The sequence below is a fragment of the Schistocerca piceifrons genome, chromosome 3 (genome assembly GCF_021461385.2).
Source record: "Schistocerca piceifrons isolate TAMUIC-IGC-003096 chromosome 3, iqSchPice1.1, whole genome shotgun sequence".
Lineage (NCBI taxonomy): Eukaryota > Metazoa > Arthropoda > Insecta > Orthoptera > Acrididae > Schistocerca > Schistocerca piceifrons.
The window spans coordinates 205892274-205909147 of record NC_060140.1 but is presented as its reverse complement, the minus strand read 5'-3'; the positions used below and the strand labels follow the sequence as shown (position 1 = coordinate 205909147).

The window sequence follows — 16874 nt, the reverse complement described above, 5'->3', positions numbered from 1 at the left end:
CAGAGGAACTGGCATTCTCGCTGGGTTAGCTTGTGGATTCCACAACAGAAAACTGGTTGGTGGTGCACCCCAGCGAAATGGAGGTTGGCTAGGTACCCTCATATCGATGACACCGTTGAAGAGGATCGCCGAGTCAGCAAAGATGGAGAAGGCCATTTGCCTTTGTTTGATTTTGCGAGAGTATTCCTTCTGTTCTTTCTAGCCTGCTGGTTGTGTAGCAAGTGATTTTGCCGCCAGAGGTGAAGATGTGGACAACTTTACAACCGTGGTGCTGAATTTGAGGTCGTATGTCTACATGACTGAGTTCTTTGTTGGAGTGAGGTGCAGCAAGAACAATACTATAAGTGCCAGATGGTAAAACATGACTTGCGAGCAACAGGGTAAGGCGCTTTTCCTTTGCCCAGATCTCCTGGAGATACACAGGACATTCTCGGGATGAGGCTGCATGATCGCCATTGTAACTGATACAGCAGAGGGGGCAGACAATTGCCCTTGTGATCATCTCTACCACAAGTAACACACTTGGCTGTGTTTCGACAGAATATTCAAGTGTGGCTGTAACGTTGACGTTGGTAGCAGCATGTCAGGTTTGGAATGTACGCTCAGACTGTGATTACTTCATAGCCTATCCTATCACAAATATGAGAAAAAGTGTGTGTGTGTGTGTGTGTGTGTGTGTGTGTGTGTGTGTGTGTGTGTGTGTGTGTGTGTTTGTTAAGGTTGCAATTACCCGATGGACTAGAGTGACGCCCTGATCAGAGAGATAAGTCTGGATTTTTCCCTCGGTTAGACCATCGAGCAGCCTAGTGTAAATAACACCATGTCAAGAATTCAGTGTTCAATGGGCCTGAACACAAACAGGGTAGCTGTGAAGGAGAGAAGTTGCAAACAGTTGCGGGCTTGAGAATCACAATTCGTCTCCAAAAGCAATGTGCCATTAAATGAACAAGAGGAGGACTTCACAAGGCCAGCAATTGCATCTACACATTTCTGAACTATAAATGGATTAACCGTAGCAAAGGACTGACCTCCTTCGGTATGTGGTACCACAAGGAAGCAAGGTGCAGCTAGGAGAGTCTTGGAATCTTTAGCCTCATTCTGTTTGCATTTAAAAACCTAGACTGAGATGGTGAATGGCTCCCTGTGAGAAAATCCCCCATGACTGCCAATATCTCCAATGGCTTGCTCCTTCCAACTAGGGCCCCTGCAGAGGAGGTAATTGTTCACACCTCAGGTCACACCTCCCAAACTCGTCACAAAGGGGCTAAGTAGCAATTTGGTAAGGTAACAGCTCAAACAATCACCCCTCCCTGGGCCAGGCCTGTACAAGCGGGTACACGTGAACTCTACCTGTTGACCCAGGGCTGGGAATTATGCATTACCCAGTCACTCGTTATGTGGCAGGTGCATGGGCCAGCCTTCAAGAGAGCACACGGAGGAAGAAGAAACAAAGAGGAACCCCTAATGCCGATGCAAAGGAAGGATAGGAGATGGAGAACGAAAAAAAGAAAGAAAGAAAGAAACAGTGTAAGGGCTATTCTCATGTCAGGCTACTGAACATACAGATCACATTCCCCAAAATATCCCAGGCAAGGGACGGGAAAAAGAATAGCAGGAGGAAATACATGCAAAATGAAACCGTAAAGATGCTGCAAAGGCTGGGGCCCCTCGGTACCCAAGCACAAACTCACCCAAGAGTGGTGAGCCTCCTGGGAAGTGACCTCATAGAATGATAGGCTTACTCATACTCCTCCCAATAAGCTAATTCCAGACATTTCTCTTTTGGATAGTGAATTGAATGGGGTAAGAGAGGGGCGACTAGTTTGTTGTTGGAGCTCCCTACAAATAATTACGTAAGTTAGAACACATTTCCTGTTGACACTATTTTCAAAACAGTGTTCCTTATCACATCCTGCACTGAACATGACAATTATTGTTCTTTTCAAAAGCAGAAACATTGCTTAAAATATTAAATTAGTATTCCTATATTAAATCACTTAAGTTGTAATAATAAACTAATTACATATAATACTTACAAATCGAGTGGGTAGAAGAAAAGTACAAGATATTTTCCTTTGTAATCAGCCAATTTTATTTCTTCAAAAGAGCTGTTTACAACAGCTGTTCCACGAAAATCTGGAGCTGGCGCCTGAACTTTTGGTGCAAAACTAGTAGCACCTGGAAATGTGGAAACAATCCAACTTAACTGTGCACTAATTAATCTGTGTACCACAACTACTTTTCTGACCACATTTTTATTATCTCTTTCACTGATTTGTAATTAATATCTAATTATTAAGAGTGTAAATTGTTTTTGTCTTTACACTGCAAGATAGAACTAATACAATTACAGAAGAATTACAAGAAACCAGACTGGCTGGTCTAGCTTACCTTCAGGAGACGAAATTCCAAATACTGCTGATAGACAACATAGAAATCTACAAAGCATAGCTCTCAAAATACATATGGGGAAGGTTGGAAAGGAAAGGTACGTCAGTCATAACCTTGGGCTGTGAGGGACCCACCTGTTGTGAGGATGAGAGGAAGGAAAGATTCATCTCCCCAAATCTACACAACAGTTTGATCCCTCACAACGTAAGGTTATTATTGACTTGCTTCTCCTTTCCTACCTTGCACATTCAATCCCTCTTTCATCCTTGAGGAAGGAACATCCAAGTTCAGAAAACAAAGAACACTATTTTCCAATTTTAAATGTCTCTATTACCATTAGTTGGAATTTCACCTCCTGAAGTTAACAACTGACCAGCCAATCTGTCTTTTAATGTCAACAGGTTTTTTTTCCTCCGCCCAACTGAATTTTGCTTTTGATACAAACACAAAATGTGGCAATTTTCATGATTTTGTTTACAGCATTGCTGACAACAGAACATCTTGTCAGCACTGTTCTAGAGACGAGTGATGCTGGTTCTGTCAGCTTGCATGACTATTACCTGATAGGAATTATTTCTAAGACTGTGTACTGTGGAAAATGATTTAGACTTGATTTATTGCCAAATCACAATATTAGGGATTGCATGGTTTGCTGTGAATCAAACTTGGTGAAAGATAAAGCTAGACTGGACAGTGAGTAGGACTGCCCCCAAATGCATACACAAAATGAAGAATTGTCAATTATGAAGATCTGGACCACGAGCGGGTAAGTTAAATTACTGTCACTTTTTTTTGGTAAATCTTTATTGTTGTTGTTAACACTAAACAAAATCAAAATCTCACACCTTGACAGTTGCATGCTCGATATACATCGCTCACAAGTAATCTTTAAAATCACCAAAAATGTAACTTGTACAAAATAGATTGAAAAAGCTAGTAAAAACTGCAAGTAAACAACTCCGTGAAAAATACAAGAAGATCAGTAAATGACATGTTCTGCACTGGTGGACTGATGACATCATAAATATGGTGGCCTCAAGAAATGTCCAATGGGTTATCCAACTAACATGAAAACATTACCAAAACACAAACTGACACATTAACTGAAGCTGCACTGGAATTGTGTTCGGTTGCTTGGTTTGGAGAGTAAAGGGACCAACTACAGGGTCATCAGTCCCTTCTTCCTCATGCAAACAGGTCTCGTGTTAAAACCTGTCCCAAAAGGAGTCAGGGAAAGTAAAAAGGCCGAATACTAACGAAAGCAACAAACCAAAATGGGAAAACATGCATTACTAGGGAAAAAAGCACTGGAAGATATTAAAATAACATAGCAGGTGGCCTGGCTGACCGCAAGAATAAAAAAGGTTTTTGTGTGGAGACGTTCTTGTTAACACTTTCAAATATTTTAAAAATTTTACAAAAACACGACAACATCTACAGCAAAAAAATTTGAGATGTCACCTACATAACATATCGACAATGTCCGAGAACATCTGGGGTGAAGGGCACGCTTCCCGAACAGACCTACAAGGGAAACCCTACCTCTGCAACTATTGCCCAGCTCACTACTGCATCAAGTTAAGAATTATTTCAGACGAGCAAGTCTATAATTTGTAAACCTTTACTTCTTACACAATTAAAAATGTAATTACATGACAGGTGTATTAAAACAAAGAACAAAAATATGCATGAGTGTATGTCATCACACACTTAAGAAAATATCATCACAGGTTTACAAAATTGTGGCAGTCTTAACATAAAATTCAACTTTGTGAAATGAAGATTTGCTGTATAAAAGTCTATAACTTTCACCCAGACTTTTTTACTTACAGAATTTGGCCAATTACAGACCGCTTGGAACCTAAGACAAAGGTATAATCTTTTTATTTTCACAGAACTACCTCACGTGTTTGCCTGCCTCTGTTCATCTAATATCACACCACTAGGTTGTGGATTTCATTGTTGGTCACGAAATTTTTCAGTATTGATCAGTAGCCAGAAACTTTCCCTGTTCTGTACGGTGTCTTCTGTGACGTAAGTTTTCCAGCCATCCTATTGTGTTTTCTTTAATTTGGAAATGAAATCAAAAATATTCTTCATTAACCTATCATCATTCATTGATCTCTGTTAAAAAATGGTGCAAATCTATGCCTAGATCCTCTTCTGACCTGTATGTTCACTATTTCTCTACATTCTTGTTTGGTTATTGCACAATGATCCAGTTGATATGGGCCTAAATGTGTATTGGAGAAGACCAGGTGTTCTTTCTCCATGGTAATTTTCTCTAAAATGCTGACATTACTTTTAAACCAAATTGTCTGTGGAAGTTGATGAGCCTTTTCCCATTCTTACTGGCATATGAGTGCTAGAAAATTTCCTACTATTGCCTTTTAGTACTTCTCTTCTCTACCAATCTGTGCATTGAAGTCTCCTACGAGTAGCTTTATGTGGTGCTTTGGTATTTTTGATGTCTTATTTTCTAGCGTTTCCCAGAATTGTTAGACTTTTTCTGTTTTTCTTTTTCTGTTGTCATTGTTGGTAGGTGGATGTGCATTTATGATGGTATAGCCCTTGTTTGCCGATCTAAATGAGAGAAGTGATATTCGCTCTGATGGTGATGCAAAATTTGTTATAGGTTGTGTTGGATTCCATTTGACCAGGAAAGCTGTCCAAGTGTAGTGACTTTGTTTATTCTTTATGGCTGGTTGTCCTTCATAAATCCTGTAGTCCTCAGTTTCAAATGCATTCTCATCAGTGTATCTGGTTTCTTGAAGTGCTCGGATGAGTGTGTTGCATCTGTTTAACAAATCTGTCAATAGTTAAATTTCCCAGTTTTTAGTAAAGTGTTGATGTTCAATGTGCCTAACAGATGTTTTTTTCTGTTTTTTCTTAGGCTGCGTGTGATAAGTTCTAGGAAGCAATTAAAACTTCCGGCAGTTCGCCGCCTAACCTCAGACAATGTCTCCTGCAGTCGGAGAAGAAATGTCGGGAGAATTTTATACATCAATTACGGCCTATCAGCCTGGACGTTCTAAGTAAAGACAATACTGGCCGTGAAAGCCTACACTGTATGATAAGTTCTAGGAAGCTCCAACTCTTCCTTACAAATGTTCTAGGCTCTCCACAATCTGATGGCCTAGCTGCATCACTGTTTCCAGTGATGAAGGATTGTTTACTTCTTGGAGTAATTTTCCATTCAGTGTTTACAATCATGTCCTGGTTGGAAGTAAATTAGGAAGGGGTGTTAGCCCCTTTATGGGATGCTATAGCTGTGGTCAAATTGCCAGATAGTTCTTAATAGGCCGCCCAATATGGCAACAGATGCCTTTTTGTAGCTGATCACTTTTACAACAGACACTACTTATTTTTGCAGCTGTCATCAACATGTAGAGATGCTGACCATGTAGCCACTTGTTGCAAGTCAGACGCTACGTGAATTTTTCTTCTGCTCGGTGAGTTGCCTCTAACACTAGTTCCGCCATACTGAGGTACGTTCTCTCCGCTTTTACTCCCGTTGAGGTATCACTGTCAGGAGATAATGACTTGTCCATCTTCTTTGCCATTGAGAAAAATATATTCATTCACATCAGAAGTCGTCGATCTTCTTCACATCAACTCTCAGTATGCCGAATAACTGGTTTTCTCTCTCCTCTTACCAAGCGATTAGCTATTAGAAATAAACTGCTCTGCAGTGGTCATCTGGACCATTGAGTACTGGGCCCTCAGCCATGACAAGGCTTGGTCCAGATTTATAGGACTCGCTGATCACTAATATACATAATAAAAAAGCCTGCCACTCCATCATTACAATCTACTCCCTTAGAACTGAGAGGGGAGAAATCATTCCTCACAAAAATGTAAAACCTGTGCTACACTCACAAAACCATTCATTAAAACAGATGGTATATCTCCAGTCCAACCAATGAATGAATGCTCTCTTATCAACATACAAATGATGATCATTTTAAGTATGGGACACTGTTATAATCATGCCACAGACATCACATGATGAGGCCCACCATGGCAATGGACGAAACCAGCAGTTAACAAAATGGTTCAAATGGCTCTGAGCACTATGGGACTCAACTGCTGAGGTCATTAGTCCCCTAGAACTTAGAACTAGTTAAACCTAACTAACCTAAGGACATCACAAACATCCATGCCCGAGGCAGGATTCGAACCTGCGACCGTAGCGGTCTTGCGGTTCCAGACTGCAGCGCCTTTAACCGCACGGCACCAGCAGTTAACAGGCTGTGACCGAAAAGAAGGATTTTATCTGAGTGGCTGGATGTAAAGATGTCATCGTTTGCTTATCTGCCCCGTTTATTTACACTCATTTCCAACAACCCTCTTTCCCATATAGCCAATAGTGCCTTCACATGATGTGACTTAATTATTTACTAGCCTGTATAGCTACTGCTCTAGCAATCTCGTTACCATGAATTCCAACATGGCCAGATACCAAACAGAATGACACTTCCTTGACCTGCCTGTGCAGAGCATATCCTTGATTTTCTTGGCAAGGTTCCCTGCTGGATAAGATTCTCTAGATGCTTGGCAGGGCACTCTGGGAGCCAGAGCAAAAGAGGAACATTTTTGTATGTGCACTTATCTCCTCAATAGCCATAATGAATGCAGATAACTTTGTAGCGCACACACCGAATTTTGTTGGTAGATGAATCCCTATGTCACAGTCTGGGAAAGCAATTTAAGAGCCAGGTAAAGTCTCCTTGCTTGTAATCTTCCATGTAAGCCACTGAGTCATTATAGTGCTGCTACAATGACATAAATGCTGATACTAAAAATATGTCTTATTCAACTTCTTGTGTTCAAGTAATTGAAACTTTATCTTGGTCTCCGTATCACCTGAGGTGGTTCCTTGCTGCACAACAGAGAACAATGGTATCTTCTGTGTTGTTCTCTAATAAATACTGTTTTGCCCAGAACTCTTAATGGTTTGGTGGTTCATGGGAAGTTCAGGGACAGTCTTCCTACTGGATGTTGAACAAAGACAGATGCTGGAGACTGAACAAATCAGCTTGTTTTGTTTTGTTTTAGAGCACAAAAACAACTGGGGTCACACGTGCCCATGTCAAAACTATAGAACTCGAAGACAGAGGAGTTAAATGGCGATACGCCAATCCCAACTTACACAATAGAAGACGGCTAAAAACAGGCACGTGGAAACAGGGCAAAAAAAGACACCATACAGAAACGGATGTCCAAAACTAAAATATAAATGGCCTTTGCCGCACTGCTTTGGGAGATAAAAAGTAAAACACGGTAAACAGTCCAAGTGCCATTTGCTAAAACGGCCGATAATTCAAATGGGAACGTAAAAGGTAAAAAATTGGCATTGCCTCAGGAAGTGGCGGACGGTTAACACTTGGGTGCAATGTGTACGAATTGGTGGGGTAGCACCAGTTAGCAAATCACGGTTGCTAAAAAGGCAGTGTCCACTATGCAGCTGAGTTAAAATAACCTCCTCCCAGTTGGAGGGCCGAGAAGAGGTCGTCCAAGCCGCTGAGAGAGGCTTAATAAGCCAGAGCTTATTCCTGTGAAGGGTGGACCATTGGCGATGCCAAAGGGACACCACATCCTGACAGACAGAACACAGAGATCATTGGAGGGAATATAGGTACTCGCAGGCTGAGGTACTAGAAACGCAGATTTGGCAGCAGCATCAGCAGCCTCGTTTCCTGGCAGACCAACATGACCAGGAACCCACAGAAACATGACATTGACTCCACCAAGAGTGAGCAAGTGACAGTTTTCCTGGGCCCACTGCACTAAGGGATGAGCAGTGTACAGTGCACAGACTTTGGAGGGCGCTGAGTGAGTCTGAACAGAGGACACAAGTAGGAAGGCTGTGTCGCCAGATGTACTCCGTGGCCTGATGCAAGGCAAAAAGCTCAACTGCAAATACTGGGGAGTGTGCCAGAAGCCGATATCGAAAGACACGGGTGCCAATGATGAAGGCACACCTGTCCCCACGGTCAGTCAGAGCCATCAGTGTATATAAAGGTACAATCGCGAAGTTCCATGCAAAGGTTTGAAACTGAAGGCAATAGAGCAAGGCTGGAGTAGTGTCCTTAGGAAGCAAATGACAGCCAAGATTAACATGGGCCGCTTCACGAAGCCAAGGTGGCGAAGGGTTCACACCCACCGGGAAAAGTGCAGGTAGTGTGAAGTTAAGCCACTGTAGCAAGTGCCGAAAGAGGACTCCAGGAGGTAACAGAGAAGAGGGACGAGCCCCATACTGCTGATCTAAGGAATCATCAAAAGAGGAGACATAAGAAGGGTGGCCACATGTGGCAGACAAACGGCATGCATATCTGCTGAGGATAAAGTTACGATGGTAGGACAGTGGTAGTTCAGCAGCTTCAGCATACGGACTCGCAACTGAGCTGGAGTAAAAGAGGCCCGTGGCCAAGTGGAAGCCATGATGGTGTATAGTGTTGAGACGGCATAAGATGGATGGGTGTGCAGACGCATAAACAAAGCACCCATAGTCAAGATTCGAACAGACAAGGGACTGGTACAAACAGAGGAGGGTGGTTCGATCGGCACCCCAGGCAATACCATTGAAGACATGTAGGACACTGAGGAACCACGGAAAGCGGGCTACCAGATAAGAGATTTGGGAGGACCAAGAGTGTTTCCTATCGAGCATGAGCCGCAGAAATTTCGTAATTTCAATGAACAGAAGGGCTACAGGCCCAAGATGTAATGATGATGGGAGAAACCACTTGTGTCACTACAAATTCTTACAGACGGTTTTGTCAGCAGAAAAATGAAAGCCATTGTTGATGCTCCACGAGTAAATATGATCGAGACGCCGCTGAAGACACCGCTCAGTGGGACAGGTCCGTGGAGAACTGCAATAGATGGAAAAATCGTCAACAACAAGGGAGCCAGAGATGCTCAGTGGGAGACAGGCCATAACAGGGTTAATGGCACTAGCAAAGAGCATGACACTCAGGACAGAAACATGGGGCACACTGCTTTCCTGTATAAAGGTGTCTGACAAGGCAGAACCCAAACACACCCTGAAAACCATTTTTTAAAAATGCATGAAGCAAACAGGGCAGGTGGCCACGGAAGCCCCACGTGGAAAGAGTACGGAGGTTACCAGTTCTCCAGCAGGTGTCGCAGGCCTTCTCCAACTCGAAAAACATGGTCACAGTCCTCCAACTCGAAAAACATGGTCACAGTCTGGAATTTCCACAGAAAACCATTCATGCCATGAGTGGACAAAGTAATGAGATGGTCAACTGCCAAATGCCGTGCTCGAAATCCACACTGTGCATTGGTCAGCAAATTGAGATTCGAGCCACCATACCAGCATGGCATGAATTGTGTGTTCCATCACCCTGCAAACACAGCTGGTAAGAGAGATGGGGCAGTAGCTAGAAGGAAGGTGCCTTCTGCCCGCAAGAGAAAGGTGCTGCAACATCTGAATGTGGATCGCGTCCGGCCCTGGGGCGGAGCACCAGGATAAACTGAGAGCATGATCGAGCTCTCTCATAATAAAGGCGGCATTGTAGCACTCACGATTCGGAAAAGAGAAGGGTATCGCCCAAGCGGCCTCCACTCACTTCCGATGGAGGAAGACAGGCTGATAGCTTCCACAAAATGATGGCCTAAGGTATTGGAGATAGCAATAGGATCTACGATAACGCTGTCTGCTAGTGTGAGGCCGAAAATTGGGGAATGGATCTTGGTCCCTTAGAGCCACCGGAGGTTCGCCCACACGACAAAGGAAGGGGTGGAACTGTTAAAAGAATTAGTGAATGAAATATAGCTAGCTCATTTGCTATCCCGAAGAACATGACGACACTTAGCACGCACCTGTTTATAACGAATGCAGTTTGCCACTGTAGGATGATGGTTAAATACGCGGAGAGCACACCCTGTGTGCTAATTGCATCGCTGCATGCCTCAGTCCACCACAGGACAGGGACACGGCATGGTAAAGAGGAAGTGCGAGGAATGGAACATTCTGCAGCAGTAAGGATAATGTTGGCGAGATAGCCCACCTGGTCATCACAAATGGGAAAATCTTGTTCTTCGAAGGTCACCGGGGAGGAGTAAAGCTGCCATTTGGGCGTGCATGCAGATGGGGCAGGAGTCAGCAAATGGAGAGCACACAGGAAATGGTTGCTCGAGTAGGTGTCAGGAAGAATGGACCACTGAAGACGATGGGGAAGCTGGGCAGTGCAAAACGATAGGTCTAAATGGGAATAGGTGTGTGAGGAGTCAGAAAGGAAAGTGGGTGCTCCAATGTTAAGGCAGAAGAGGTTAAGTAGGTTAAGAAGGTCAGCGAAGAGGGCACCTATCTGACAGGTCCTGGGAGAACCCCAAAGGGAATGATGCGGATTAAAGTGACTGAGTACCAAAAATGGAGGAGGTAGCTGCCCAATAAGCTGAAGGAAGTCTGCCCTGGTGACATCAAATGATGGAAGGACATGAATGGTACAGAGGGAAAAAAGTCAGCTGGGGAAGGAAAAGGCGAACTTCAACATCTTGAAGACGGTTAGTCACAGAGATGGGTTTACTATGGATGTCATCCCTGCATGAGCAGCACAACACCCCTATGAGATGAAATGCCAACCTCAGGGGGAAGGTCAAAACAAATCAGGAGGTAAAGTGAAAGCTCAAAGCAGTCATGAGGGCGTAATTTTGTTTCCTGAAGGTGGAGTACAAGTGGATGCTGCAATGCTAAAAGCAGCTGTAAATCCTCTTTGTGAGACCAAAGGCCGCAAATGTTCCATTGGAGGAGAGTCATGATGAGGAAGAGATGTAGGGGTGTCAACTCGGCAGCCGTCGAGTGACAGCCGGTGCAGTCATTACTACAGGACACATAAGCAGGGAGTCTTCTCCATGGGCGTCCACAGAAGCATCGGCTTCCTTGTGCAGTCGGTCTGCGGAGTCCAACGCTATTAAATGGTTGGTGGTGCGCACCGGCGATACAGAAGCCGGCCAGGCTAGGGTGCCACATGGTGACACCCGCGAAGAGGGTCTTCGAGTTGGCAAAGGAGAATACCATTTGGCTTTGGTGGACTTCTTCGAGCCCTTCCGGTTAGAGGAAGACTTGGGTGGTATTTGGCTGGAGTGACAGAGGAAGTCTTAACGGGAGTACTACTTCTGTCCTTCCTGGCCTAATGGTTGTGTAGTGGTGGCTGCACCCCTTGAGGCCAGAGTTCAACACATTGTTGCAAAGTTGGATGGGACGGATGGCTATGCTACCTTGACACCGGGTGATTTCACAATCTCAGAGCTGAATTTGAGGCTGCATGTCTGCGTGGCCATGTCCTTCATAGAGCAAGGGGTAACAAGAACAGAACTATAGGTGCCAGACGGGAGAATGTAGGGTTTGCGACTAGCCAGTAACTTGCGAGCAACTGGGTAATGCAGCTTTTCCTTTACCTGGATCTCTTGAACAGCCCACTCATCAAGATACACGGGACAATCCCAAGAGGAGACAGCATGGCCGCCATTACAGTTGATACAATGGGCAATGGGGAGAAGGAGGTGGAAAACCGGCCTCGTCGACATCCCTACCACAGCTGACACATTTGGCTGGGTGTCAACAAGACCTTCTAGTGTGACTGAAACGATGAGACTAGTAGCAGTGCATTGAGTTTGGAATGTACGGCCGGACTGTGATAATTTCATAGCCTGCTTTGAGCTTGGACAGAAGCACCACTCCATCAAAGGTGAGAAAGAGTGTGCAGGTGGGCACTAAGGAGGAATCAACCCTTTTCATTACACAATGGACAGCAATGACACCCTGATCAGAGAGGTAAAATTGGATTTCGGCCTTGGTGAGACCGTCGAGCAGCCTGGTGTAAATTACACCAGTGGGGGAATTCAAAGTTCTATGGGACTCGACACGAACAGGGTAACCATTGAGAAGTGAAGCAGCAAGCAGTAGTTGTGCTTGCGCATCACAACAACAGCTGCTATCAAATAGTAAACGTTCACCCATTTCAATAAAGAGGCCAGGGATAGGAATCGTTCAGTAAATCCCACTTGCCTGCCAACATTGTGCACTATGTGCAAAATCTTTAAGCCAAGCCATAAATTTTACACCTTTAGTGTAGACAGTACTGGAACAATGCTTTAAAAACTATTGTCTACAGAACTTTTCTACATACCAAACTGTACCACAGATATACTCTGATGTTTACTGGTGAGCCTTTTCTCAAATGAGATGAAGGAACCTAGCTGACTGATCTAAATGAAAAATGCTGCCATTAAAATCTAGCTCTGGTTCACTGTAGTTATGATTTATAAAATTAAACTAACACACTTGGTTTTATCAATTGCAAACTTGAAACCTGTATTTTTGTGTCCATGCCTCCAGTCTCTGAAGCATAAACCATTTTCTTACAAAACTGACTGAGAACATGTCTCTGATCTGGTAGTGGAATATAGCTTTGAAGTTAAGGATTTCAATAAATCTGGCAACCTTCCACAAAAGTCCCAGTTGATGCGTAATCCTACATTTACCTTTCCAATGAATTATACTAACAAACAATATAATAATTTATTACATGAGGTGTCAATATTCAATATTCAGAGATATGATAGGAACACTCATTTGAAGCAAAAAAACTTCATATGGATGCATGCTCTACTTCAAATGATTTCCAAGATAGGACACATTTAATATACACTTGTTTTGGCTAGTGGCATGCACATATGCATTTTACCCATCCAACATCTCATGTTTTATTCTAGCCCAACATACCTCATTGCTTTCAACCTTTTGGCTTGAGTTATTTCTGCCATTAAACTAACCTATGGAATGCATAGTTCTCCTTGGTGTATTGTGAGTGCAGTAGTGCAAGACATTGAGCGTATCAAAGAGAAGCTTTGGTTAACTGTGCTTGTAGATGCACTGGCTAAAATGCCACATATCTAAAATAATGAAGATTATGCAAATATAGTGTATGTTTATGGCACCTGCGATCGCAGTGCTCCTCTTGCTGTTGAAGAATACCACTGGCACTTTCCATCACATTGAATTCCTAATCATAGTGTGTTTACCAGAGTTTTCAGCAAACTGCACGAAAAAGGTATTCTTTAAAGTCCCCATTTTTTTCTTCTGAAATACAGTTCAACAAAGTGCACTGGAACAGCAACACATTGTTGAAATGTTGCACCAGTCCCACTACCAGCACAAAATGATATGCTCACCATATTAATTTCCCACCAATACTTTTGTGGAAAACATTACATGTGCATTTCGCATATGCATTTCAACCACAATCTTCAACTTTGCAACAATTCCACACAAACAGAATTTTGTCGTCAGCCAAATGTCAATTGTCATGTACTTCCAATAATACCTTTCACTGATGAAGCTGTGCTTACATGAAATGGAATCCACATCTAATAATCATTGACGGCTTCAGGATAATCCAAATGTTACAGTGGAAACTAATTTCCAGATCTGGTTTTAGACCAGTGTTTGGTGCTGCATGATGGGTAATATGTTCAGTCCAGTCATTTTACAAGAGTGAATGACAGGACAGATTACTTGCATTTCTTGGAAAATTCGTTTGTTGATCACCTTGAGTACATTCCTTTGGCCACACAGACTGCAACGTACTTCCCGCATGGTACAGACCCTTCACATTTTACTAGACATGTGGGGGAACATCTCAAATGCTCTTACCCTAATCGCTGGACTGGTCATGGTAGTTCAAATTACTGGCCACGAAGATCGCACACATTATGCCATTGGATTCTTGTTTTTGGGGTTGGATGAAGCACGAGGTGTACAAACGAAAGGTGAATAAATGAGATGATTTGCCTGGCTGCAACATGGACACTGCTGCCTTCATTAGGGGATGTGCAGAGGCAGCAACTGACAGTGGGGTGGTCAAAAAATTCTTGTGAACTCTACAACAGCTGTAATGTGATGTGCAGTAAGGTTTAGAGGTGAATGTGTTAAAAATATGCATTTTTCAATTGATACTTTAGAAAACACATGTTGTAATGTTTACTAACTGTTGAATGTGTGTACATGTGTAAACCTTTGTGTGTTGAATAATACAGAAAATAAACCACTTGGAATAGGGCATATGTCAATATGAATCTTTTGCTTCAATCAATCGTTCCAGTCATATACCTGAGCATTGACCATTCCTCCTTGGACACCCTGTATGGGATATCACAATTACTGTGCAAATTTATTGTTTATTTTCACATGCAAGCTATGTCTAAGAAATGACGTATATCTTCAAGGTGAGACAGCAATCGCAGTATTAACTCCGCAAGAGAGATTACCTGGTTGTGCATTTGTGTATCATTGGCCGAGGAATAAAAGCCAAAGCTGAGCAAATATGTGATCGACATCAGAAGATATATGAAGATTGTACTCTAATCAAAACTGACAGAACTGCCAAGTTGAGATTCACAAACTGAGTTATATTTGGCAATATTCTTCCAGAAGCAACAGTACTGAATCTGAAGCCTATAACTGCAAGTATGTATGTCAGAAGCTTTAGCACATTATTCAGTGAAGACATTCACAAACTGACACATCCACAGTTGATTAAACATGAGTAGAATAATATTTAGCATTTACTGCTTGAGATAAAACCTAAACTTAGAGAACGACCAATGGGTAAATTACACTGGCTTGGTATATGGTTCCTCCAGTGTCATTTGGTGCTTCAATAACATAAGACTATTCTCTTAACATACTATCCCATAAGAAAGCTTCTTTTACAGCCATCTCCATGAGAGTCACATCATTTAGGATAGAATGATACTTCCTAAATCAACAAGTGACTGATGAATTTCTTCCTCTACAACAACGACACACTAGACAGCAGTTACCCATTCAAGGGTATGCCAGAAGTAGTCTTACAAATGAGAGCCTTCAGAGATGAAGCATAAGACAAATTATGCATAACCAGGAACAAATAGGCACATGCTACCAGCCCCTTCAGTAAAGTAAACCAATAACATGATGATCTTGCAAACTTACTCTAATTGACACTTACGGAAGTTCCTTCTTGACTGATTTACGTACGTTTACTAAAAGAAAACAAGTACTTTGAAACATTAAAAATAACCACTGCTTCTCTTATACTATCAGCTGCTGTTCTTATTGAAAACAGCAACAAAGCATTCATTGAACACAGCTCACTAACAGCTAATTTACATACTGGTGACATCAAGATCTGTTTAATACAACTTCAAACATACACAACTCAGAAATTAAAGCAGAACACTTACCCAGTTGTATATTGCGGCTGAACACTGAAGAAATCACATTTGATTTCTGAAAGAAAAAAAAAAAGGAGTAAAATGTAGTTTATCTATGACAGGATTATTCTGTGGACAAAAAGGAAAGTGTCAGAATAAGGGCATAACTGCACTTCACTACAACAGAATTCGGCACATATCAACTGGTTCTTTATTCTGTCTTACTATATTCCGTCTCAACTAGTATCGACTCTGGTGTTATTCTAGCAGAAGCAAATCCATCCCGTTTCTGCTGTAAGTAAAGAAAAGGTGACTTGAGATTGAAGTTACCTGCTCTGTGTCCCTTATTACATATACCACTCAACTACTCGTGTAAATTGGAATTTATTAGTTAGAATTATTTGATCCAACCGATTAAATCCAGTCAAGTTACATCTGCAATTGGTAAGTTAAAGGATTATCCGACTCAAACTACGACAGTAACAGTGACCTCAGGATAAAATTTACGATTGCCTTGTGGTTTTTCGAACTAAAATACAACAAAATGTCGTACAACTTGTTCTTAATGCTACATCTAATCGTCGTTAGGAACTCAACTTACAAATGCTCCGAATAGAAGAAAAGTCTACGTCAGCTCAACATGAGAAATAAAAATGGTCAAATACTATTGTGGTTAATAACACACACTGGAAGTAGCAATGTGATCTCTGGGGCGATAGAATTAAAGATCCTGGTCTAGATTATGTATTTCTACCATGAATTAAATAAAAACGCAGTGACAAAATCTAATTTCGTAACAATGATCGGCATGTAATCATAAAATGAATGAAGAAGTGCATGAAGACCGGTGTCTGACATTGTACCCTAGCTGTTCTTTTCTAGACTTACCGTAGAATTAGAGAGCAGAATCCTTGTCGCAATGCACTTGATTAGTCCGGCCATGTTAAAAAAAAATTACTACTTTAAAAAAACAAAGTTGTAACAACCACACAACTCTTCAAAAGTCATGCAGTTACACTTGAACTTCCGACGACCGACATCGATCCTGCGATATTACTGACGACAGAATTTCATATGCCGCATATCGACAAAATGTAACTTTAGTCGATACCTCATTACTGAATTCAAATAGATATAGATAATATACATCCAAACGAAATACACCGAGAGCCTGACAGCCAAATAATTTATGGGATAAATTAACAGTAATTATATATCCTCATATTATCGCTGTTTATTACCAGACCTTACTCGTT

At 42.2% G+C, this 16874-nt stretch overlaps 1 protein-coding gene across 1 annotated transcript in view; it reads right to left on the bottom strand.

The window, feature by feature from the left end:
• Positions 1 to 16672, bottom strand: part of LOC124788156 (peroxiredoxin-like) — a 36133-nt gene extending 19461 nt beyond the window's left edge. The window contains exons 1-3 of the mRNA XM_047255308.1: positions 16507 to 16672; positions 15649 to 15694; positions 2037 to 2178 (exon numbers count right to left, since the gene is read on the bottom strand). Of these exons, the coding sequence (XP_047111264.1) occupies positions 2037 to 2178; positions 15649 to 15694; positions 16507 to 16560 (242 nt within the window). The 5' untranslated portion in view covers positions 16561 to 16672. The remainder of the gene's footprint in view (positions 1 to 2036; positions 2179 to 15648; positions 15695 to 16506) is intronic.
• Between the last annotated feature and the right edge of the window lie 202 nt (positions 16673 to 16874).